The sequence below is a fragment of the Austrofundulus limnaeus genome, unplaced genomic scaffold (genome assembly GCF_001266775.1).
Source record: "Austrofundulus limnaeus strain Quisiro unplaced genomic scaffold, Austrofundulus_limnaeus-1.0 Scaffold3, whole genome shotgun sequence".
Classification (NCBI taxonomy): domain Eukaryota; kingdom Metazoa; phylum Chordata; class Actinopteri; order Cyprinodontiformes; family Rivulidae; genus Austrofundulus; species Austrofundulus limnaeus.
The window spans coordinates 5,684,534-5,709,707 of NW_013952405.1; the positions used below are offsets into that span (position 1 = coordinate 5,684,534).

The 25,174-nt window shown below is 39.4% G+C and overlaps 3 protein-coding genes across 7 annotated transcripts in view; 1 reads left to right on the forward strand and 2 right to left on the reverse strand.

The window, feature by feature from the left end:
- Positions 1 to 128: 128 nt before the first annotated feature.
- On the reverse strand, positions 129 to 10,251 carry LOC106525046 (structural maintenance of chromosomes protein 1A). Its single transcript, XM_014019155.1, has 26 exons — positions 9,838 to 10,251; positions 9,174 to 9,362; positions 8,686 to 8,798; positions 8,238 to 8,441; positions 7,814 to 8,052; positions 7,446 to 7,704; positions 7,110 to 7,250; positions 6,942 to 7,024; positions 6,747 to 6,846; positions 6,296 to 6,403; positions 5,973 to 6,158; positions 4,748 to 4,927; positions 4,483 to 4,629; positions 4,175 to 4,312; positions 3,974 to 4,090; positions 3,779 to 3,885; positions 3,544 to 3,685; positions 3,305 to 3,450; positions 3,049 to 3,202; positions 2,861 to 2,968; positions 2,515 to 2,671; positions 2,257 to 2,411; positions 1,575 to 1,726; positions 1,416 to 1,485; positions 1,195 to 1,305; positions 129 to 888 (listed from the first exon to the last, which is right to left on the reverse strand). Exons 1-26 carry the CDS (start codon positions 9,944 to 9,946, stop codon positions 808 to 810), a joined length of 3,696 nt encoding a protein of 1,231 aa, XP_013874609.1. The 5' UTR covers positions 9,947 to 10,251; the 3' UTR covers positions 129 to 807.
- A 204-nt stretch (positions 10,252 to 10,455) lies between these two features.
- On the forward strand, positions 10,456 to 14,138 carry ribc1 (RIB43A domain with coiled-coils 1). 3 transcript variants are annotated; one of them, XM_014019205.1, is made up of 9 exons: positions 10,456 to 10,527; positions 10,617 to 10,678; positions 10,763 to 10,972; positions 11,067 to 11,284; positions 11,375 to 11,489; positions 11,790 to 11,908; positions 12,490 to 12,726; positions 13,189 to 13,355; positions 13,492 to 14,138. In XM_014019205.1, exons 3-9 carry the CDS (start codon positions 10,774 to 10,776, stop codon positions 13,571 to 13,573), a joined length of 1,137 nt encoding a protein of 378 aa, XP_013874659.1. In that variant the 5' UTR covers positions 10,456 to 10,527; positions 10,617 to 10,678; positions 10,763 to 10,773; the 3' UTR covers positions 13,574 to 14,138. The 3 variants fall into 3 exon arrangements, with proteins under 3 accessions (XP_013874659.1, XP_013874645.1, XP_013874653.1); XM_014019191.1 differs by having other exon boundaries at positions 10,617 to 10,972; XM_014019199.1 differs by lacking the exon at positions 10,617 to 10,678 and having other exon boundaries at positions 10,466 to 10,527.
- l1cama (L1 cell adhesion molecule, paralog a) overlaps positions 13,724 to 25,174 on the reverse strand; it is a 42,938-nt gene continuing 31,487 nt past the window's right edge. For 2 of the 3 annotated variants that reach the window (XM_014019166.1, XM_014019173.1), the window contains exons 8-29: positions 24,264 to 24,378; positions 23,856 to 24,040; positions 23,274 to 23,405; positions 23,040 to 23,186; positions 22,838 to 22,949; positions 22,373 to 22,530; positions 22,101 to 22,260; positions 21,865 to 21,989; positions 21,619 to 21,720; positions 21,221 to 21,418; positions 21,048 to 21,118; positions 20,176 to 20,401; positions 19,979 to 20,094; positions 19,669 to 19,885; positions 19,300 to 19,422; positions 18,929 to 19,105; positions 18,681 to 18,794; positions 18,447 to 18,596; positions 17,920 to 18,051; positions 17,434 to 17,506; positions 17,287 to 17,298; positions 13,724 to 17,008 (exon numbers count right to left, since the gene is read on the reverse strand). In XM_014019166.1, the coding sequence (XP_013874620.1) occupies positions 16,756 to 17,008; positions 17,287 to 17,298; positions 17,434 to 17,506; positions 17,920 to 18,051; positions 18,447 to 18,596; positions 18,681 to 18,794; positions 18,929 to 19,105; positions 19,300 to 19,422; positions 19,669 to 19,885; positions 19,979 to 20,094; positions 20,176 to 20,401; positions 21,048 to 21,118; positions 21,221 to 21,418; positions 21,619 to 21,720; positions 21,865 to 21,989; positions 22,101 to 22,260; positions 22,373 to 22,530; positions 22,838 to 22,949; positions 23,040 to 23,186; positions 23,274 to 23,405; positions 23,856 to 24,040; positions 24,264 to 24,378 (3,098 nt within the window). In that variant the 3' untranslated portion in view covers positions 13,724 to 16,755. The remainder of the gene's footprint in view (positions 17,009 to 17,286; positions 17,299 to 17,433; positions 17,507 to 17,919; positions 18,052 to 18,446; positions 18,597 to 18,680; positions 18,795 to 18,928; positions 19,106 to 19,299; positions 19,423 to 19,668; positions 19,886 to 19,978; positions 20,095 to 20,175; positions 20,402 to 21,047; positions 21,119 to 21,220; positions 21,419 to 21,618; positions 21,721 to 21,864; positions 21,990 to 22,100; positions 22,261 to 22,372; positions 22,531 to 22,837; positions 22,950 to 23,039; positions 23,187 to 23,273; positions 23,406 to 23,855; positions 24,041 to 24,263; positions 24,379 to 25,174) is intronic. The other variant, XM_014019182.1, reaches the window with a different exon arrangement.

A 25,174-nucleotide genomic window follows, 5' to 3' on the forward strand; every position in this document is an offset into this window, starting at 1 on the left:
ACTATAAATAGAGACCAGAGTGAGACTTCTTATGGAGTGAAATCTAAGTCAAGCAAGTGYGCACTTGAAGGGTAAAAACCATTTAAACCTGGACAACATTAAAAAAGTACAAATAAAAGGAGCGGAAATAAATTGTATTACTGGTATATTTATTCAGGCAAAGCAAGCAAAACAAACTAGGCAAAATCATTTCATGTTGGATTCTTCTGTTTCAGAGCTGCAACTCTGTTTTCATACGACTGTCATTCTCTTTGAAGTAATTTTGTTTGGGCATTTCGCACCAAGCTTTAGAATCTCATTACAGCTCTGCCAGTTGCAGCTAATTATGATTTTATTTAGTTATCACACTAGGGAATGTATCCAACACACTGGAACAAAGTTTGCTTTGAGCTTTAAAAAAAGTAGCATTTTAAGTACACACAACAAAAGGAGCTGAAAGCACACAAATGAAATGAGAGAAACAATAGAAAAAGTCTTAAACTTGCATTCCTTTGTTGTCGAACATTTTCCACTTGATACAAATCCTACAGTATGTTAAAAAAAGGGTTGGATTTTAATGATCACGCCATTCAGATTCATTTTAATTCATTCTAATGCATTAATGTGACCAATAATTGTTTAAATGTTCATATGACTTACTAAAAAAAAACGTCCCTAATTTACTGATGTATAATGTCCAAGAAAAACATGATAAAAACACAACAAATAAGTAAAAAAAAAAAAACATAGGAGGTTCTAATGAATAATCTGTGACTACAGAGTAAATGAAACATACAACTTGCCCAAATGCAGGTGAGAGCACTAGTATTAATCATTTGTGCTTGAGCTGGCATCTGGATACTGTGAGAGGTCAAAGGTGAGAACTTTGCTGATGACACAATCTCCTTGCTGTGAATGAAAACAACAAAGGTTGTTAAAAGCTAGACACTGTGATCATTATATTTTGCTACAGTCTGAAGAATGTCCAAGGTTTCTTCTGTGCCAAGACCCACCAACTTGCTAAAAAAAAAAACTTCACCTGTGACCTGTCTAAATAAATCTAGACAAGYTAATTTCTGTTATTTTACATTTTATTTGAGGCAGAGTTATTATGCAAAATGCTTTTGTAATCACAGGTATTTTTTAAAGTAACTTTTCTAATGTTGATGCTTTCTTAAGACAAATGTTTTAAAGTTACCAAAAAGGGAAACCCACCTCTGGATAAACACCGATGAGTGAGTCTGCCTTGGTGTAGAACTCCTCCTTCAGAGAAATGACGACGGCCTGGAAGTTCTGCATGGACTGGTCCTTGATGTAATTGGCCACCTTAAAAGGGACAAAGGAAAAGGAAAGTTGAAGGGCAAGAATGAAAAGCTACTGTGAACAAGTCACGTGCTCTCCAAAATTAAGCTACTGAATAAAAACGAAGAACAGACCTTGCCGATGTTAGTATTGTCCAGAGCGGCATCAATCTCATCCAGAACAAAGAAGGGGGCCGGTTTGTAGCTATAAAGATGCAGAACAGATGTTAAAGACAAAGAAAAAGAATGCAGAAATTGTCATTACCCTATTAAGTTAGCCAAACATGCATTTACCTGTGAATAGCAAAGAGCAGAGCCAGGGCAGCAACCGTCTTCTCTCCTCCTGACAGGTTATCCATCGGTCTGAACCTCTTCCCTGGAGCTACACAGTTATAGTTGATACCATCTAGATATGGTTCTTCTGGGTTTTCTGGGCCTAGAAAAGCCTTGAAAAGAAAAAAAGAGTGAAAATATTAGCACAACTGGCAGAGAAAAAAATAACAGGGCAAATACTGTCCCATTTTTCTTGATGAAAAAAGGCACAAAAGCTGCTCTGAACAGATTTTCCAACTCCAGGCGTCACTTTAATTACTTTTCATGAGTTTGCTGAACCGTAGTACCATAAATAAAGAAATGATACTAATAAAAGTAGTCTAAATATGTTTTTTTACAATTCATCCATCTATCCCTTAGCATGCTGAAGATACACGAAACAGTAATTTAGCATCACAGATATTGTATATTTTCACTCATAAACAGACAGATGGTGATGTTTGTGATTTTTTATTGCAGAATTGTTGTGTTGCAGTAACAGTATCGTGAGCCAAGAATTATGCACAGTATCTTATAGTGAGGCGATACTCCCACCACCATCCAGTCTATAAACAAGTCAGGGGCTACTGAATGATAACTTTTTTTAATAACGATAATTTTTTTTTATTCTGCAATTACAAATGACATCAGAGTTAAAACCTACCTGAGCACTGCTGTTGCGTGAGAGCGCCTTGTAGATCTCATCRATGTTTGTGGCCACAGACTCAAAACAGGTATTAAAACGATCAAAGCGCTCCTTTTTGATTTGCTCAAAGGCTTGCTTGGCCTTTTTGGCTCTCTTACGGGCAGCCTCGAACTCTGAGGAAGACAAATAAAACCATCAGGTAACACTGGAAGCTTCAGAAATGATACTGTTACCACCTCTTCTCCTGATTATTTAACCCTGCTACAACTCTCTCACCATCACTGGTCTCCTGGAACTTGTCCCGGACACTCTCCAGTTTTTCCATGGCTTTCATGTTGGGTGCACTGATCCTCTGCAGGATACTCTGCTGTTCATTCAGACGCTGCTGCAGCGTGTTCGTCTCTGCCTTTATCTCTTCCTCTGACAATGCATCCTTTAGGAAATTTGGAAAAAGTAATTTCTTTATATTTGTCATGGCTCGTACTTTAGTGAGATCTCTATACCACAGCAGAAGAAACTGATTTATTATTAACATCATGACACTTAGAAATGTAAAAACCTCGTTGCTCCAGAATAAACTGAGGGGTAGGTGTCATGCTTGAGTGCTGATTGGACTTCATACCTTCAAGTCTTCAGATAAGATGCTGTAGTCGATCTCTATTAGMGCTTCTTTAGCCAGAACACTGCTGGATGTCCTCTGGCTGCTGGACTCATCTGTCTGGGAGCTCCCCTAAAGCAGCCGAACAGAAAGGAGCTGTTTTCTGTTTGATTCTCATTAGGACAAATGTTACGTCATGACTATTTATTTACCTCTCCTTGGCTGATGTCATCCATTGTTCCAGAGCGAAGCGGCAACCTGATATCCTGCATTTTGCAGGCCTGCAGCAGATTGTGACGGTCGCTACGCTTCTGCTCCAGTTTGGTCTCAATGGCAGTCACCTCCTTCTGGAGCTGAGTCAACTCTCTTAAATAAAAACATTCAGAAATGAATTAGAAATTACACGTAAAAAATATAACCTAGACTGCAGAAATGTTCAATTTAATTTATGTTTTGATAGCCACTGACTTGTTGGCGCCTCCAAGTTTTTTACGGATCTCCTCCATTTCATGATTTTTATCATTAACCTCGGATTTCTTAGTGAGGTGCTGGTTCTTCAGGTCCTGTAGCTGGGCCATCGTCTCATCAATGATTTTCATGTGTCTGTGCTCCTCCTACGTAAAAACATACAGAAAATTTACCTTCAGATATCAAAAGACAAATAATACGTACATATTTAGTCTACACTTAGTTTTTTTTTTTTGTACCTTCTTTAGTCGTTCTATTTCAGCTTCATCTTTTTTAACAGTTTGCTCCCACATCATGACCTTCTCCTGATCCTCTTTCAGTTGGTTCTTCTCATAGTCCACCTGGATTCCCAGGCGGGTCTTCTGGGTCTCAAACTCAAGACTGGAGTTAAATAAGATCATGTTATACAACGGTTTAAAAAAATAAATAAATAAAGTTTCACTTCCAGAGAAAAGATCTGAGTTATAAACTGACCGTTTCTTAGCAATCTCGTTCTGCCTCTTCACTTTCTCCTCCTCAAATTCTCGGATGTTCCTCACTCCAATCTCCTTACAGAATTCCACAAACACCTCATCCTCCACCTACACAACAAAAACAACAAATGTTACCGCAGAGCCACATGTTTCTTAGCTGGGATTCTAAATAAGCCACACTTTACTTCAGGCTCACCAGGTTCATGCGGTCCCGGAGGTCAGTGATTTCTCGTTCGCGGGACTGAATGATCCGTTTGATGTCATTGATGCGAGGGCCAAAATTTGCAAGTTCGCTCTCCAGTTTGGACTTTTCCTATAGAACACAAATAAAAACATTTCAAGCGGCCATTTTTACTWAACACCAAAGGAAAATGAAACCAAAAGCATCAGGCTGTACCTGCATGTTGAGGGACAGGTGTCTGGTTTTCGTCTGCTCCAGATCACTCTGAGAGTACTTCAGTCTCATCTGCAGACCATGTGCCTGAGATTGCACCTGACGTAGTTCTGCCTCCTTCCTCTTGGCCTTCATTTGCTCCTAAAAAAACAAGGGGAGGAATTTGATGAGTTTATGTCATTTGATAAATTCAACTATAGTCAGTGTAGAGAAACAAGATTCTTTTTACACTTTGAAACAGACTGCTTCACCCAGTCTCTCTGGCTCAGATAGGATCAAACATAAAATCTTATTTGATAAAAAAAAGTCACCTTCAGCTCATCTGTAAGTTTTTCCTTTTTCTCTTTCAGTTTGTCCACTGCTTTTTCATCCCAACGTCTCGCCTTGGCTTTCAGATCACTGGCTCCTCCAGAGATGACACCAGACTTCTGGAACAAAGTCCCATCCAAGGCCACCGTCTGAACACAGAGGGACAATGAAAAATGAGCAAAAAAAAAAAAACAATCTTGACACATTCAGGATCTTAGGACTGACACGCTACATTTCAATCCTCTCCTCCCAAACCAAGTTMAGTACCTTGTGTCTGTAAGGTCCTCCAAAAGCAATCCTTCGTGCATCCTCAACATTCTCACAAACCAGAGCGTTGCCACAAGCGTACTGTAGGGCTTTCTTGATGTGAGGCGGCTCATAGCGGATAACATCAATCACCAGCTTGGCTCCTCGCAGCTCTCTCAACTTTTCATCTGTTGGTTTCACCTTTGAGAAAACAWATGGTTTTACTACACAGTACTTACTGTATTTATTCATGTATAATACTAGAAATTTAAACCTAAAAATCATCCATAAAGTGTGTGCACTGCAAAAACTGTCCACCTAACCAAGTTTTAAAATCTTATATCCAGCAAAAGTCTTTTTGATCTCATTTTGAGACTGATTTACTAAACAAGAACTGATTGTGTAAGAATAATAATCTTGTTTTCAGAATGTGTAAGATTATTTGTCTTGTTAGTCTGAAAATTTAATTAAGTCAAAACTTTCTGCCAATGGAGTAAGAAATTTTTACTTGGTAAGATTCTTGAAATACTTGATTTGACTATTTTTTTTCCAAGAATCTTACCAAGTAAAATTGTCTTACTCCATTGGCAGAAATTTTTKACCTAATTTGAGCCAAATTTTCAGGCTAACAGGACAAATAATCTTACACATTCTGAAAAAAAGATTATTATTCTTACACAATCAGTTCTTGTTTAGTAAATCAGTCTCAAAACAAGATCAAAAAAGACTTTTTGACTGGACATAAGATTTTAAAACTTGGTAAGTTGAACAGTTTTTGCAGTGTGTGTGTGTGTGTGTGTGTGTGTGTTGGGGGGGGCAGTATTATACACAGGTTATTGATAATTAGATTTTAATTGCTTTTTAAGCTAAAAAATGATCGTATTATACTCGAGATCGTATTATACATGAATAAATACAGTAAATTTTTGTTTTATTTACTTAACTGGTAAACAATATTTGAGAATTAAAACATAAATAAATAAATACTACTTAAATCCATTAAAAGTCGAGACTACAGACATACTGAGGTTGCAGGTTTGAATTGTTAGTAATTGGGAGGTAAAAACTTTCAACTAACACTTATTYTTACTATTTCTTTGTTTGAAGTGTTGTTTTACTGTTACTGTTGTACTGCAGCTTTGTTCCCTCTTCTAAGTCAAATTTCTCCTATGGGARACTAATAAATTATCTTATCTTTCATCTAAAAGTTCTTGATTGGATCTATTATCTGTGCTGTAATATTTACCTCAAGGTAGTCAAGAGGAAGGAAGGTCTCAGGCTCTCCTCTCTGCTCCTTGATGTATTGAATACAGTCTCTGCCGGTCTTCTCTGAGTCAACAATGATGGCGTCCATGTTCTTGCCCAACACTTTGGTAACAGCAATCTGATACTTCTTTTGAGTGGGCTGACACAGGTCAATCAGACGGCCATACTGAAATCAGAGCAATTATTTATTGTTCCATTTAAAAAAAACAGGTTGTGTGAAATTTGCTGCTTTATTTTCAACATAAAAGACACTTAAAAAGCTGCTCGGTTACAAATGAAAAAAACGCTTAAAAGAGTTCTTACGACAGAGCCAGGATAGAGCCTTTTGATACTCTCCATGATCTCTGCCTTGCGCTGCTGTCGACTATTTTCCTGCCTGTCGATTCTGGCGTCTCCTAGTTGTTCCATAACCTACAGCAAAAACCAGTAATATTGGAAACGGTCAATGAGTTCTTTCAAGCTGACATATTTCCAACACATGAGAAAAGCATTTGTTAAGCAGTACAAGACAGAGCAGACTAGGTCGTGTTAGTGGTCCACATCACGTCTTCCACACTTTTGCTTGTCRCAGACATATTTATTAATTAACACAAACACATTTTCTTTGTCATGAACACTTTAAGGCAACAGATTAGCTGTAGAAGGCAGAAGTCTAGCTAAAGGTCATTGTTAAACAAACTAAAGCACAGTGAAAACTCAAAATTTCCAWTTGATGTTGTGTATTTTATTTTATTTTTTCCTGTTTATCGATTACCTGGTTAAGCTCCATGTTAATCTCATCAATTCTCCTCTTGGCCATCTCCACTTCCTCCGTCAGCTCCTCCTCCATGCGCTTCTGTTCATCAAGCGATTGTCTGTGAGTTACCAAAGCAAAAATGTTTGAGTAAGGCAGGAAAGTGGAGATCTGTCAAACACTGCTTAAAACACTACAAACATATGGAGAACATACCTGCTGGTGGTGATATAATCCTCCAGTTTCTCAATACGTTTCTGGTTTTCCTCAATTTCACGGATCTTCTGTTTGATTTTGGCCTGGAAGGAATTAGCACAATAGAGTTGTAATAAATCTTAAAGAAATCAGCTCCTGACACAGAAAAAAAATCTGCCGTCATTTTACCTCCGTCTCCACTTTCTTCCTCTCCTCCAAGTCAAGGCGGTCCTGATCGGCCTTCTGGTCACGGTTGAACTTTTCCAGCTCCTGAGCCAGAGTGGCAGCACGCTTACTGGCCTCTTCCTTTAGACGATGGTATTGCTTGACCTGGATTATGAGAGGAAGAGCCACGCAAAKACAATTATAATTACATTATATCTATTATAAGAACAAAAATTAGTACACAAATGTACTTACATGTGTATAAAGTGTGCATAATTTAATGGTACTGACAAAWTAAGTACATTAATAAACATATATTCATCTGAAAAGAATTCTGAAAGCCTTAAACATGAACATTACCTGATTTTCCTCCAGCGTGAGGTCCTGGCCCTGACTTTGTGCCTCTTCCTCCATTCTTTCCTCAAACTCTTGCTTTGCCAGCTCCACCGCCCTCATCTCCTTATCCAGCTCATCCATGTCTGCTTTGCGCTTTTTGTACATCTTCTGCGCGTTCTGTAATGATTTTCTTGCTGCCTCGAGTTTCTTTATTTTGTGGGATGTATTCTCTTTGGCTTTGATGTACTGGGGCCTCTTCTGGTTCAACTCGGAATCCTTCTCCCTGCAAGCACAATGAGAAGYTTAGCCATCAGTAAATAATTTAAAGAGAGAGGAACTAAGTGCACACATCAAGAAGCCTATGAGAATYCCAGGAGGACACAGTAACCTACTTGATTTCTTTCTCAATGGTCTGCTGCTCCCTCATCATCCTGCCGAGCTCCTTCTTCTTGTCCTTCAGCTCTTCTTCCACGTGGTCCATCTTTTTACGGTCTTTCTCAATTTCTTTGTTCCGCTGACCTAGCTCTTTGTTCAGCTTTTCGATCTCAGTCTCGTTGTGATACAACTTAAAGAGCTGTAACTGCACGCTGGCCCTGGCTACTTCATCTTTAAGGCGCTGGTACCTCTCAGCCTGGTAGAACAATCAAGAAAAGTCAGCGTGATTAACCATGGTGAATTCAGTGCAAACATTTTTGTTCAACAGCGTCAACCTAATTATCAATGAGACAATCCAGTCAAGTATTTTGTTTCCACTGCCAAAAACCAGGGAAAACTCATTCTAAACATACAGTATTTAATTACACACAAAGAACACACCTCCTCTTTCTCCTGCTTGGCTTCTTTGCGCTCGGCAGCAATGTTTTTCTTGCGATGGTAATTGAACTGGGTGTCTTCTTCTGCTTTCACCATCTCTTTTTTCCTCCGGTCATATTCCTGGGCCAGCTCTCCAGAACGTGAGATCTCCTCAAAAAGCGCGGTACGCTCTTTGGGGTTCTTCATGGCAATTGACTCTACAGCTCCCTTGAAATTGAGGGGAAAAAAACATTGTCAAACTGTAATTAACAAAAACAACAGCAAAAAATAAGCAGACTTTAATTAATCACTCCAAAAATATATTGCAGGACTTATGTCATATTATCAGTTTTGCAAACAATGGCACAAACAACAGTTTAAAATATTTTTTAATACAAATAACAAAAAATATAAAATATTACAAATATCAAAAAATGTGCCCGAAAATAGTCTGCTGATCACTTTGTCTTACCTGAAAGACCAGAAAATTCCTAGCCTTGATCAGAATTCCAAGTTTTTCCAGCTCCTCACTGTAATCAGGAAGGCCAACCACCTTGTTGTTGATGCGGTACTCAGAAGAGGATCCTGATCAGGCCAAATCAAACACAGAAATCTTACAAGCATAATTCAATACATAAACCTTTTTATGGAGAGACAAATAAAAAATTACATAAGATTATTGCAGGAGATCTAATCTGAAATAAGCTTATTTTATATCTGTATGTTCATCATGTTTTATCTGAGACATTTAAGCTTGTTTACACAGGACATGTTGGTGTTTGCTCAATGTTTCTTGTACCAAATCAACATAATTAAAACACGTCATTAATTTACATGAAGTAACTAACTTCACTTTCAATTAATTAGAAATTATGACAATGCAGCTGTCCTTGTTTACTGTGAATATCTGCATTTGCAAAGCTTCTGCCTCTTAATTTCTGGTTCAGGAAAGCTTCTTACCAATGATGACCCTTGTGAAGGAGCGTTCCTCTCCATTATCTTCYTGGTACACCATACTAACAAAAGCTCTGTTGGCAGCTGGCTTTCCTACAGGAGCACCATGGATTAGATCCTTCAGAGTCTTTACACGCAGGTTACTGGTCTTTTCTGCCAACACAAAGCTGATGGCATCCATAAGGTTGGATTTTCCTAAAAAATAAAATTAATTTAAATTAAAATAAAAAAAAAAGTCATTGTGAGATTTTGTAACCTTTTCCACATGTCGAATAGAGTAGAAAAACAAGTGTATTGTTTGTGTGTTTTTTCACTGACTTAAAAAAAACTGTAAAATACGATGAATATCTGTTTTAATACTTGCTTTTTTTTTGTCTTTACTTTCCCCTATTAATTGCACAAGCTCAAATACTGAACGWAAGATGTGGTTACTCAATCATATAATTCACTGTGGCTGTATCAACATTGTACAATAGCAGTCTTAATAACCATCAGCATTACACTGAAATGCATACTCCAAAGGCCACATATTTACTAAAAATGGCAAATAAAGTACTGTCCGGACAATTAAAACACAAATAAGCCGCAGGAATTATTATGCAATCAGTTTACCCATTAGCCAACATTAGCAGCTTACATTAGCCGCTAGATATCGTCCATAATAACATACCCGATCCATTAGGTCCAATGATTGCAGTAAACTTATGAAACGGTCCAATGATTTGTCTTCCTTTGTACGACTTGAAGTTTTCGATTTCTATAAGCTTTAAATAGCCCATTTTTGTAATATCTGCGTCACCGTTTGGAAGAAAAAAATCTGCACGGACTGTGTTAGCTGTATTTAGCTAATGCTAATAGCCCGTGTGTGTAGAGAGCAAAACGATCTGATAAACGAAGCTCTCACGTTATTAAATGAACCTCCCTGCTCAGTATAGCGTTGACTTGCACATAAGTTACATTATGCAGTGTACGTTAAGCCTTACAAAATTTGCAGCGTTGTTTTATTTTATCAAATAGAATAAGAAATCCTCTGACAACAAAGCGCCATTTTACAACCTAAACGCAAGACCCGCGCGAGACACGAAATCTCGCATTTCCTCGCGAGACAAACCTCGCATGTAAAAAGAAACATATGTTACAGAATTGATTCGTTTTTATTGTCGCTATTATTACTGCTATTATTATTATTATTTGATTATTATTGAAAAATTATTATGCTTTTCTTTCCCTACAAAATTTATTTAGATGTTACCATGGTGACCGTGACACAAACACAGCTTCGAGTTGATGAACAGACACCATTCACTGATATTTTATATTGATATATTGAAGACCTTTGATCAAAAACTCTGTTCCACAGGTAAGCAATTCTCAAAGTAAATCATTACTATATAGCTGCTCATTTAAAGAGTTTATTATCAGATGACAAAGAAAAAATATTTATCCAAGAATGCTGAGAAGAAGCTTCAGGTTTGATATAGGCTCATCAGGTCACAGCAGAAGATTTGTTTGTAAGTTTGATGAATTTCACTGGTTTGGAGCACATGTCCACAAGTTATTAATAATATTTTATTCTTGAAATCCTAACTTACCAGAAACTGTAAAGATGCACAAAGTGGACTTGCTTTTAGACAAGTCCACAGAAAAGGCCGTGGAGRCACGAAGGTCTGCAGAAGCAGCTCGCAAGGCCCGAATCTTCAACACCCGACTGCGTGTGATGGGCCTGGACACTGACGCCCTCAACCGGCAAAGCCAAGACAAGAAGCGACAGCAGAACATGGAGAAACAAAGAGACAAAGCTTTTGGTAAATTATGGATAGAATAATGTATTTTGAAAACATTTTATATAAATCAAATTACTGTTCAGCAGTTTAAAGGCATGTTTTTACTGCATATCAGATATGCTGAGAAAGTACCAAGATGAATCACATGTGCAGCAAGACATTAATGTGAAAGAGAAAAGAAAACGTGAGCATCAGGACCTGACCAAGTACTGGGCCACTCAGCAGCGTGTGGAGGACTCTCGTGATGCTGATCTGAAGTGTGGCCTGAAGGGGGCATTCCAGATTACTATTCCAGAAGGTGAACTTGGGCCCGCCAGCATGCAAATCTTCCAGGTAAGCGTCTATTGTGTGCTTCAGAAAAACAATGGACTTCATTCAAATGAATGGCTAATAAATAACCAAGCTGCAACTGCTTTCATGAAGGGAGAAGGTGTTGGGCTGGATCAAACGAGGAGAGAACAAATGAGAAGGACAGAAAAAGATCTGCGAGCGCAGATGGAAAAGGATAAAAGAAGGCACATGGGGGACAAGCATAGAGGTTAATAGAATCAAACGCGCATACAAACACATCCCCACAATGATTACAGATGAGCTTACACCATCCGCACTTACAGCTGCAGTAAATCACAAGCATGCTTCATGCTTTCCTGCACAAACAATCACACACTCCCACACACAGTCCTCTCTGCCAGGTGACTTTGATGGATGCTCATCCCCCCTAAAGCTGTAATATACTGTATGTATGAGTGTGTCACTGAGCAGCTTTGTTCAGAGAKTTATGGCTACTGCAGGCATGAAAACAGACATTTCACACGAGTTCTTATTCCATGTGCTGCAGAGATGTTAGCGGACAGGGAACTGGTGCATCAAGACCTAACTCAGGTTCAGCAGGCCGCACTCGAGGAGGCGGGAAAGAAAGCTGAACGCGTCGCTCTCAACAACTACAATCAAGCTCTGGTAGGGAACACGTGTGTGTGCGTGCACGTGGTCACGCATGCCCACAATGTGAACACTTGAAGGATAATCCAGTGGGGTTTGGCACTGTGACAGACTGTTCTCAGGTGGGATTTTAAAAAAAGAATTACAAACTAAATATGTTAAGTGATGCATACACAGGCTTGGCACAGGAGGGCGGCAGTCATATTGTTCAGTGCCAACCGACACGAATGGAAAAACTCYTTTGACGTATGCAAGATAATTGACTGTTTTTAAAAAGCACCACCCCCCACTTAGCACTTCCCTCATTTGCTTGAATGCACTTGTTGGAAATTTCCCWCTGGGAAGGATTGCTGTAAATCCTTGAGGTTATGGTATTTTTCATGGCAGTTTTGTGGTTTCCCTAATAACCGCTCACATGTACAATGCACAAGCAAATGCAACAGACTAAGTGGCTCTCTCAGGAGAATGTGCAGCATATGGCTGGTTCTTTAACCACATTTGAGTGTTTTGTATGSCCCCTGCTGTTTTAATCATTGGAAGGATAATGAATGAACTTTTTCCCAGAGTCAGTGCTGAGGCCCCGCCATATGTTCCTGCAGGCAGCCGAGAGAGCGGAAAGCCTCGAGGAACAACGCAAAGCGGAGGAGAGGGAGAATCTGGCAGAGCTGTGGCATACAGTGACATCTGACATGTTGACTGAGAACACAGAGGCAGCGAAGAGAGATGTGGGAGGAGGGAACCCACCTCAGATTCAGTCTGACAGGTGGAAGGGGATGAGCCCGGAGCAGCTGAGCGCCATCCACCGCGAGAGGGAACAACAGCGCCRTGACAGACAGGTATCATGCTGGTGTCAGGTTAAAACGTTTACATAAAATGTCTTTCATCATTCAGCAGAAGCTTTTACGCCAAACGACTAATGAAACATTTTTCATCTTTGCACACTTGGGCTGGAGCTTCCATCCGTAGATATCCGTCCATCAGTAGATACCGACTTTTTATTGTATTTACAAATGTAACATTTTCCAGCTGCTATCTTTTTTAACATATTTTCATTATTCAGTGCATCAAGAAGTGAAGAAACATAAAAATATGTTGCAAAATGTCATTCTTTAAGCTGCTTTTTTATTTGACTGCATGAAGAAATTCMGTTATTTACTCAAAAACATAGAAAGATTTAAACAATATAACTATTTTTGTGCTCTATCATCATCTAATCATTGCAGATTTATCAGCCTGTGACCCACGGTTTTAAATCAGATTCGAGCAGATCTGAGACTTTTATTTATTTCTGCTTCCAGAGACAACTTAATGCTGAAAAGATTAGCAATGCAGCTCGGGACTTTCAGCTCCTGAAGATGTCCAGAGAAGCAGAGGAGGATGAGAGAAGAGCAGCAGAGCTGAGGAGACAGCAGAGGATCGAGCTGGACCGGGTCAATATGCAGCTGGCCAGAGAGCAGCAAGCACAGTAAGCCCAGCAGACATAAAAACACACTCACAGCTCACTTTATTTTATTTAAAGACAATGAAATTCTCTAAAATATGACATTTAATCAGCTATTTCTGAGACACTTAATGTGTGCAAATGTATGTTTCTGCCCCAGTCAGGAATATCTGAATAAGAAGCTGTACACCAACAAACCCACCAAGGACTACTTTAATCAATTCAACACCAGCTCCCGCTGACCACCAGCTTGTTCCCTGGCAACAATGTGCAAATATCACTGAATGATTCTATATTCATGATTAATATGAATGAATTATTAACCAACTGCTTTGGATTTTTGTGATTTTTTTATGATCTTAAAGAACAAAAACGAGACAATTTTAGTTTCATATTTTTCAGTGTTTGATTTTTTTTATTATTTTTCAGTCATAGATCCAGTTACAGTGTTAGAATCATTAAGCAGTTAGTAAATCTTTGCCTCATCTGCGGCGCTTCTGCACTCGTCTCTTGTCAAAACACCCCGTGTACATAAAGGCATCATCACTGTGCTAACCAACACACCACAACTAGGCACATCTCCCCCCGCTGTCAGTGGCACACACACGTCTTACCCCTTCATGTTTCATCACTTTTCTTTCATCACTTGACAAACAAAGCTTCTTTTGAAACATATCAATTTGTGTTCAAATAAATTCTTTTCTTTCCATTTTAATTATAAAAACAGAGGGGGAAACATTAGCAACAGTGGAAAAGCAAAGGCCAGCATTCACTTTGGAATTCCATCAAAATACGAAAAAAAAAAAAGCAAAGAGTGAGTAGCAGTGGAGTGAGTATCTGTGAGTGTGTACACTCATTCCCCATTCAGAGCTAACATTTGCCCCGAACACTGACAAACACAGATGTTTGGCAGCAGAGAGTCGTGCTAAAATATTGGCATAAATGGAATCATTCATCTGTCCTGTATGAAAATAGATTTTTTAATGTCCTGAGTGTGTCTTTTTGTCCAAAAATYAAGAAACTTGGACACAACTTCTGTGATTCTAGCCTTATTTTAGATGCTTCATACTGCCTCAGGATGTGTCAGCTGATGTTCTGTCAGAGCAGTGCTTTAAGGGGGGCATTAATTTGCTTACTTTAGCTCTGCCCCGCATAATTGCATCATGTTTAAAACTCCACAGATATTCACTGCACTGCAACATGTTGCTGGACGATCATATGCATGAACGCTAACTTAGCTTTCAGTGAGATGTACCTACTTTCACTAAATGACACTAATGTACATACAGTATTCTTGATTCTCAAATTTTGTTTGCAAACATCTACAGAACTTGGATTTTTTTTTGTTTAGTTTAAATTTTTTTGTTCTTCAACTACAGTAGCCTATGAACAATTTTTTTTGCTACACCAAAATCTCACTGCAGTCATTTATCAAAAACACAATGTTTGAATTCATAGCAATAGCACAGAAGAAGGAAAATCTTCAACTTGAAACGTTTTAAAATGATCAGTGATTTTAAACCTGCTTATTTTAAAAATTTTCTATCAAACATGGCTCTTTGAGGGTTCTATTTACACTCTGTGAAAAAAATGTCCCTTCCCACTTTACTTAAAACATTTCTCATCTCTGCGGAGTCCTGTTTTTCCTCAGATTAAAAGCACAGAAATGCAACATCTACCTCACCCTGAAAACAATACATTCGCTCATCTAAATACCAACAGTTCACCTCCATCATAACTTAAAGTGATAGTTCAAATTGTTCAAAGTTAGTTCTGTGAACATTTTTTGAACACTTAATATCTTACCTGTTGTAGATAAGGTAGCTGTTTACTTCAGTTAGGAGAGTTGATGAGCTAACGGCTAACCTGACCAGGGCTAAGCTCAAGTGAACACTGTTTTGTTTTGTCTTTACAGTCCCATCAATTACACAAGCATTCCAGCTTAATGCCTTAATYGCTCAGGCTCTACAGAAAATGCTATAGCTAGCTGCTGCTGCTATGGGCAATACTAATAACCATAGAATTATACATAAATAACTAAATAATGCGAAACTGACAGGGATGTAAAAGTTTGTAAAATAATATTTTAATGAACCATGATGAAACTTTTGAGATCAGTGTTGTTTTAAGATGCAGTGACCCTTTTATGGTCTTGGCTCCACTCGGACTAGCCATTAGCTCATCAGTCTGGTCAGAATCAAACTCTGTTTTGAGGTTGTATCTACAACAGGTACCTGTCTGTAATTGACCACAACCCTTCCACAAAACTCTGCTTCRTAAAATGTGAACCACCACTTCACCCAGCCGTTGTTATGTTTGTCTACACAATCTAGCTTGCATTGATAAAGTTTGAAAACTTAAATCTTCAGAGAGTGTCTAAGAAACGGCACACTCTAAYCTTCAAAAAATACTGCTGTTCAATCAGATTGAGGAGAATGAGATGAACAGGTATAAAAAGATTGTTAATTAGACGCAACAGTGTTTTAATACACCAAAGAAGGAGACAAGACKGTCACACAGAGCTTACACATAGGTCTCAACAACAAAAAGTACAATTTTCATTTCCAATAATGACGTTACACTTATGGTATGAAGGCGAGATTGTAATGAAATCAGTCTGATGCTTTATGCAGACCCGGCAGGCACAGGAACTTAGGAGCAATTCCATATCTATAATACTGTATTACGGCTGAATWGATAGATGTAGATGCAGTGATGCAGCTATATACACCAGTTGCTGCTCCGTGTCTTCACAGCAAGTCCCCCTCAAACCTAATTATATGCCTGGATTTCAAAGAAACCATTTTGATCTATTAAAAATCCTAAATAAAAAAGCCACAAGCTTGATATAAATATGAAAATGATAGTAAATAAAAATGTGTGTTTTAAGCACAGATACAAAAATAATAAATAAATTAAAAATGTCAATAGTGAGTACAATGTGAGCCAATAAATGKCATGGGACATACAAATTACACACAAACGATAAATAAGATGTATGCAGTTTGTTTGCCTCTCCTGGGCTCCACCATCATCCTCCAGTTTTATTTAATGCACTGCTTTGCATCTCTGCCTGACAACACACCCTGATATTTCAAACTTACAACATTCTGTTTATATTTCATTTGTTTGCTGAAGGAGCAAAAAAAAACGACAAAATGGGATGAAGTAAAGACAGGTTGAACTAGCTGGAAACTACATAAATGACAGAAGATCAGACTTGTGTCGCATGTCCACCACTTTGGACACTCCTTTGGTCACAATAGTCTAATCAGTCGGATGACTGCTGAGGGCGTCCGAGTAGTCAGTAACTGATTTTGCATTGGATGTCAAAATAAACAGCAGGTTCAAGGGGAGCGAGAGAGCATGGGCACAAACGTGTTGACAGATTTTGGTCTGACGGTCCCTGGTGGATGTTTGGGGTTTAATTGAGGATATTAACTGAGTTGGGCATGCCGTTGGAGGCTGAGGAGATGGAGTTGGGGTTTAGCGGGGTGTTTTCAGGCATGCTATGGAACCCCTCGCTGGGACGGCTGATCTGGCTGACCAGAGATGCATCCATGTTGAGCTCCGTGGTTATGGCACTGCTGCCATTAAAGTTCAGGGTGTCCTCACTGCAGAGCTTGTTCTCCTCACACAAAGACGGCTGGCTGGCTGTCCGCTTCTCCTCAAGATCACTAGAGCAGGTGAGAGTACATGTTTGCAAATGCAGCAACATCAAACACACAAGAATGTGTTTAAATATCTGATGACATCTTGTTAGAAAAAGGGTTGCTGATCACGTGCAGTAAAAAAAGTTTTTGATTTTTAAGGTTTGTGGACTGCTGAGATGACCAATCTTCATATTAAAGAAGCATTGATGCATTCTATAAAACTTTCTGCTTTTAAAAAGAAAGTGAAAGGACAAAACTGTTAGAGTTGGTAACATATAAGGGTAAAACATATCACAGCATACCTTTCTAGAGATCTGCAAATCAGGGGCACGCATCAGAGGAAAAAAAAAAGTCAAAATGAACACAAAGGGTTAGGAAAAGCAAGCAGTGCCAAGGGATTCAGGGCTGTTAGGAATTCAAACGTTCCATAAAAACTTCAGACAACAAACCTGTATTCTCCAAAAGTTTCATCCTTCATTGGTCGAACTTCTGAGTCCATCGGACCCTCTTCTTTATCTTTCACTGACAGTGAGACAAGTCACGCATTACTTTCACTTCAATTTCTTTATACAATTATGTTTGCATCAGTAAACTGTTCTGTCAAACAGCAAGAGTCAGATTTAAAGTGCAAAACATTAGACAATCTTTCTGGGTAATATCAAACAAAATTATTTTTTCTTTGATCTTTTATGTTTCTATTTCACATCCAAATGCCTAAAGTACATTTTCAAGACCAAACGGAAATTCATATTCAAACAACTCAAGTCAAAAATACATAAAAAGTAGCAAGGTGAGACCACACCAGAGTGCTACAGCTACCTGCTACTGCCAATATTTGCACTTTGTTAATATTCACAGAATTTTATGTAAGTAACTGTAATGTGCAATCAACAGGAGTGTGATGGTTTAATCAGTAGCACTCAGTAAGTCCTTACCTGAGTACTTCCCTCCTTTACCTCTTCTGATGAAACAGAGGATGAGCAGAATCAACAACAGCAGTGCGATGGCACTCACAACTCCGATAAACCAGCCCTGCGTTGCGATGCTTTGCTGCACCTCTGTCACTTCTTTCAAAGAAAGAAAAAAATAGGTGTGAAATAGTTATAAAGCAGAGAAAGTTTTTTTTTTTGTTAGGGAAATCAGGATGAAAATACAAGAAGGAAGTAAAGCATAGAAAGGGTAGACAGCACAAGATAAATGAGATAAGAATCGGGAGCACACAAAAAAGTGTGTTATGCATCCTGACAAGGTGACATTTCACCAAAGAACTGAAGTCTAACCCTTCATATGGCTAACCAAGCTCTTCCCGCAAGAGTCTTTGAAAGCATTTCACAAGCATAAAAACAAAAGAACTGCAAGGTACTCTCTTTAGGATCCAGTTTGATATTTTTAGACACAGAAACCCCACAGGAGAAAACAAAGGAAATTAAAGGAAACAGAGCGAATAACAACAGAGTGCTACCTGTTCCTGCTGTGTTGATTTCACCATCCCAAAATGTGATATTGCCATAGATGAGTTTTAGGACATAGTGAGAGCCGGGACTCAAACCCTGAAGCTGATAGAAGGACTGAGAGGAGTTCACCTTCTCCGACTTCTTCGATTTGCTGCCATCTGTACGAGCAAGTCAGAAAACCTCAGTTCCAATTCTGCTGCTGTTCAGAATATGAATGCAGTTTTTTAGTGCGTATATCGTACCATTCTTCTTCAGATAGTGAATGTAGAAATCAATATTCCTGTGTCTTTTCTTGGCCACCCAGCTGACATTTACCAAGTTTTCCCCTACAGACACGTTGATGTTGTCAGGGGGGGCTGTAGTATAGAGATAGGCAAAAATACAGTATAAATATATAAATATAACCCCAATAATGACATAGGGATGTTGTGTACAAACACAAGCACAAACTTCCAATAATTACTATGTTGGTAATAAAGATAAATAAGACCTCCTTCCAGTGTGGTGGCCCCCGTCATCATGCTGAACTCTCCCTCCCCAGCAGATGTGCACCCCCTCAGGTAAAAAGAATACTGCCTGTGACGGTCCAGGCCCTGTACGGTGAAGTTGGTGGCTGTGGGGTCATCTATCTTCTTTACCTGCAAGGGCCCGTCGTCACTCTCTGTAACTGACCACAATAAAGGCCAAAACCGTTCAGTCAGATTCTCAAAACCTGACTGGCTGATGTGCATAACAAAGATTTTGTGACATTTTTATAGTTTCATCAATTTAACTTTGGTATCTTCTAAATAAATAATGTCATTACTCCAGAGAAACTTGGATTTTAAAAGGTTTTCTGGATGAAATATAAAGGATGCTTACTCCACTGGTACTGAAGTAGATATCCAGTAAGGACGCCGTTGGGATGCTCTGGAGGTGTCCAACGCAGGGTCATTTCTGTCTCTGAGGGGCTGTCCAAGATCAAGGATGTCGGAGGACCAGGTACTGTCAGCAGCACAAAGAGGCCAGGTTAAACTGCGATCAACTTAAAAGGGGCTTATTCAGTTTTGATCAAAGCCCCGTCTGTTCAATAAAATCTATCTCAGAAGCTGTTTCACAATCCTCCTCAGTCCCACACCAGTCATTATCTTGCTCCATCTCTATGTCTTGTTTTCTATATTGAATCCTGTCCAATTACTTTATCACGTTCCCTTTTCCAGCCTTGTCAACCCACCACCAACTTATTCTTACCTCCCTCTGGAGTCTTGAAGGCCACTGGCTCAGATGGAGGTCCCTCTCCTTTTTTGTTAAATACAGTGACACTCAGGACGTAGTGGGAGTACGGTCTGAGATTACTGATGATCGTCTTGTCTTCATTGGGTCCAGTCTCTTTCACCATGGTGCTCTCGGACTCTCTGGACCTCCTGCCTCGGTGGTGGCCCCTGGAGCCTTTTCTGGTTACATATAGCTGGTAGAACAACAACAATCAAATCAAGACATCGTGTTAAAGCTTCAGAGTTTAAAGTGAGAATATAAACAAGTGATGGTGCAGAAGCAGCACCTTGTATCCCAGCAGGTGTCCTCTGACCGACTCTCTGTCCACAGCGAACCATTTCACTTCGATTGTTGTGCTGCTTATCAATTCAACACCCACATCCATCGGCGCTTCAAGTGGAACTGAGAGACAAAACAAAGTATGAAAATTTACATTTAAAGAAGAGTATACAGCTGAAGATGGTTTTATTTAAAATATTTTACCATCTTCTCCTGAGTAGCCAATGACCGGGTCTGGCTCAGGTCCTTCCCCAAACGCATTAACAGCCTGAACTTTAATTTCAAAGGCAGAGAAATTTCCAACACCGCTGACAACCAAGGAGGATTCTGTCGTGTTGCTCTCATGCCACTTAGGCCCACTGCCCACCGCTCTCCTCCACTGGACCTTGTACTTAAAATCAGGTCCATTGAAGTTATGGTAGTCCATTTTCTGTAGCAAAAGGAATAACAGGCAGTTAAGTTCAAATCCTCCTAAAAACAAATATTAGTGTGAATGCTGATTTAATCCCACACTTGTTTTTCTGTCTATAGTTTCTTTGTAATCAAACATCTCTTCATTCTTTGTGATATTTTTATCATTTCTATATCAAATCATTTGACTTGATCAGGAATAGTGTGTTATTATATATTTGCCTTGCATACTATTATTATTTAACTTTATTTACAAATTTCTTTCCCATAGAAATACACTAGGATCTTTTCAGTTCCTTCAAAAACATTGTTTTCTGGAATACCATATTTTTTCTGTTTTTGTCATCTCATGCTTATTTTAGCTGTTAGCTTTGAGCTGCAATTTTGCTAATTTTAGCTTTTAGCTACAATTTTGCTAATTTTAGCATTTGGCTGCAGATCTGCTATGTTTTGGTTACTGTTTTGCTAATTTAAGCTTTTAGTTACAAATTTGCTGATTTTATATCAGCTGAATTTACCTTCCATTATGCTTAATTCATTTCACAACAAATTTCATCAAATACATTCAGCAACCATTCACATCATGGTTTTTATTTATTTTATTTTTTTTTTAGAAAATGCACTTTCTCCATATGTTTGTTTAAAAATAATACACTCAGGCACACCTCCCAGGTGATGAGAAGAGTATCTGGGTTTACAGACTCACTCCTGACGTCCTCCGGGTTTTTATCTGGAGCTGATTGAAGGAGAAAAAGGACAGTTTTAGATGGTTTGATGTTGTTTGGCTTTGCTTTTACAGTGAAAAAAAAARCTTTCATTGCAAAATAAAGGCTTTTACCTTCGGCAGGTGTGTTGTAGATTTCAGATGGCTTGCTCGGGTCGCTTTTGCCCACTTCATTGATGGCAATGACCCGAAAACGGTAGGATATATAAGGCCACAGGCGGAGGACAGCACTCTCCTCATTTCCTCCTACTCTTTTCAGCTCTTCCCAACCTTTCCCTTTCAAACCTTGGTCCTCAAATTCCACAACATACTCTGTGGAAATAGAACGAAAGAGTGATGGGGAAGAAAAATGCGCCAACTTATTGCAGAATAACACTCAAGAGATTGTTAGATTAGAGTTTAATCATACTGGTTCCATTTCCCTCATAAACTAAGTTATTAGAAATGCTAAAGCCTTGAGGCTACAGAAGAAAGGTTTGTATAAAATGTAAGTGTGTTTGTCTCCAGTAAACCTAGAACAGGGCTGTTGTGGTCGTAACCAGGAGTCCAGCTGAGAGTGATTTCCCGATCACCAGAATCAGAGATCTGCAGAAGGACCGGAGGGTCTGGTCGGTCTGTGGGGAACACCAATATCAATATCAATATTATCACAACTGCCTGCACACTGCATGTATCTACATTTATGTAGTTTAACTGTGTTTTAGATTAAAAGACAAATTTGTGTTTGCGTGTATCCAGTCCAGGCTCAGTGCTCTTACCACATAAAACAAGCATTGCGCTTGCAACAGCCTGGTCCAGCGATGTGATGATCTCACAGGTGTAGAGTCCCTCATCGTCTGGTTCCATATTAGATATTCTGAATTCTGACCCATCAAATGTGTATCTGAAAAGAAAGGCAATTTTAACGATAATTTCCCTCCTCTCTACCTCATCATCTYGCCAACRTCTTTTWTTCTTTCATCAATGYTGAAATGTGCAAGAGTCTTAGTCTCACTTTTCACTGCTGGAGGATTCAGACAGCTTTGTATTGTTCTTCCTCCACTGAATGATGGGAACTTTGAGACTGGCATCATAATGGGCCACACATGTGAAGACTGCTGTGTGTCCAGGCTGCACCTTCAGATTCTTGGGTGGTGACAGAATCACTGTCCTGTCTGCAGGGGAAATGAAGGGTATTAGGGRAAAAAAGTTATGAGRTAAGCTGAAGGATGTGCAATAACTTTAAGCTGCTAAGGGATTTGGTGTGTGTGTTTGTGCCTCACTCACTGAACACCTCCAGCTCTGCACTGATTGACAAGTTGGTGTTTTGTACATAGCAGGTGTAGAGACCCTTATCTTCGTGGGTGACATTTGAGATCTGAAGCCCCCCGTTGGTGAGTAGGTTTAYCCTTGGATCTGCCAGAAGAGAYGATGCCTCACTGTCCCTAAAAAAAMAAMAMCACACAAACACATTGAAAAATTCAGCAAGATGGTTCCAATTTAAGCTTTTCAGAAATTAAACTCAACTGTTTAAATGCCTCTTCTCTTCTATTTTACATTTWAAAAAACAGCCTGTTTGGATACTTGCCTAGCTAACAGATTTCWCAGTCACAGCCCAGATGTAACAGCATTTAGTTGCTAATTTATGCGTATGAGGAGCTACTTACGCAATAACATCAGATCTGTGAAATAGAATGTGAAAATTTGCCAACTAACACTGGAAGACTAAAAACAAGTCACAGAAATACTCACCATATGACTTTAGGTTTAGGAGAGCCAAAGGTCTCACAGTCCAGAAAAACTTTCTGTCCTTCAGTAACCGCATACAGTTTCCTGTCTTCAGTGAGGATCTGAGGAGGCAGCTCTGAACCAAAACATACAAGTTTTTACATTCAYAGAGAATCAGACACAGAGAGAATACAGTTAAAGTGGTGTGTGGGAAATAAATGCTCACCAATGACGTATACATATGTGTTGGTGAGGATGGTTCCATGTTTGTTGGAGGCTTGGCACTGGTAGATGGCAGTGTCTCCAAAGATGACCTCACTGAGAATCAGTGATGAATCTGCTGTCACGACTCGTCTGGGGTCCTTATCAGTTGCTGTTTAAGATTTTCACTCTCTTAGTACATCTAAAGTGTCCAAGGATGTGTGTAAAAAAAATAATTCAGCTGGGTTTGTGCTCTAACCTGACAGGGGGGTTCCATTAATGGTCCAGGTCATCGTGGGAGAGGGGGTACCCTTCGCTTCACAGTCYAGTTTGACTGTCTCACCTGGGGCATAAATCTGACTCTCTGGTACCTTTTTCCAATAAGGAGCAGCTGCAAAGAACAAAATATGGCACTAAAGTAAACCAGAAAAGCCAAAASTGAATAAATAAAATGAACAAGAAGTAAGGCCAGGTTTTAAATGTTCCTGATAAGGCCTACTGCACAAAGGAAGGCTCAAAGAGATAAGCAAATAAAATCTATCAAGTTTTATAAGACGTTAATTGGMTTTGTAATCTCTAGCAAATAAAAAGATACTTCATTAGTTTTACTGTTCTGCATAAATCTTCTATTAATAATCCAATCCAAGATTTATCTGGTTATTGCTTCAGGACTACAAGACATCTTCATTCATAATTTACTTACTGTTTACATCCGTAAAGCAAATTAAAATATGCAGCAGAAACTACAAAGCTGTKTGGCCTTTTGACATCGTTTTACACATTAAAGTGTTTTAAATTTCTGTTTCTGTGTATTTGAGTTTACAAATAAAGGAAAGAGCACCTTCCACTGTCACACTGTATGTGTGTATGGCTTTCCCCTGGGTGTTTTGAGCTATGCACTGGTAATCCCCGCTGTCACTTTCTGTGATATTACTGAGGCGCAGGCGGCGGCCAAACATTTCTTTCTTGGCACGGGATTCCAACAGCTCACCGTTCTTCTTTACCCACGTAATCTCAGGAGTTGGGCTGAAGAAGAGAAGAGTGAAGATTGGTATGGATGGAAAAAGACAGACATGCAACAGAGAGGAGGGAAAGAAGATGGATGAGTTAGAGAAGGAAGAAAGAAAAGAGGTGGCAGGAGAGAAAATTGAGACGATRTGAGGCAGTACAGATTGGTTTTGAAGGAGCAGCTTTATTTATCTGATTAGTGACGACAGAGGTGCACACGTATGCACAGACAGACACTCACTGGCCCTGGACGATGCACTCAAGCTCTATGGTCTGGTCCCGGAGGGCGTGGTACGTGCTGTTGCTTCCAGTAGGTCTCATCATGTGCGGTCTCCGGTTCCGCAGTACTGAATTGGCTGGACAAAGAGGGGCGGAAATGCACTCAGACTCATACATATGGATGGGCAATTTTCAGATTGCTGTGCTGCTGACACAGCAGCTACTTCACTCTGACACACCTACATATGGATGCAGGAAGTGGAAGTAGAGACAACTATACCTCTCTTACGAGACAAACAGATTTGGGTCTCATGTTAACATGTGTTCATTTTTCTGACCTCTCGTTGAGCCACAGATGCTCGCTGCAGTCTCTCAGTGTGAGCTGCATCTTATTACTACTAGACTGATGTGATGTTGGACTCCCTACGGACTATGGGGTGTCCTCTGGGTTCGGTCACTGCTTTGGTCAGCACAACATGTCACCACATGATGAGGAGTTCACGTTGGTTTGACCATCGTGACTCAGTGGAATTCAACAAATGCCATGCTTTTAGCAACTTTAAATCACACTCCTTTTGCACAAACATTTGTTGATAAATGCACCACAAAAGGAGATAACAGTGACACGTCCACCCGGATGTTGAGGACCGAGCCATAGATACTGTAGATACTCTTGAATTTTCTGTTGGGGGCAAATTTTCAAGTCTGCAGAGGGAACTGTCCTTTGTCAAAACCTACATAAAATACTAAAACAGTCTTTTACAAAATGTGCAAACTGGCACAAAGTCTCAAACAAGAAAATTTATCATTAATACTTTAATAATTTATCAATAATTAGTACAGATGGGAGTTCGCTCAACCAGTCTACCTGTGTTTTGTGGACTTGGAGAAGACGTTAAACCGTGTCCCTCAGGGACACCTGTGGGGGGGGGG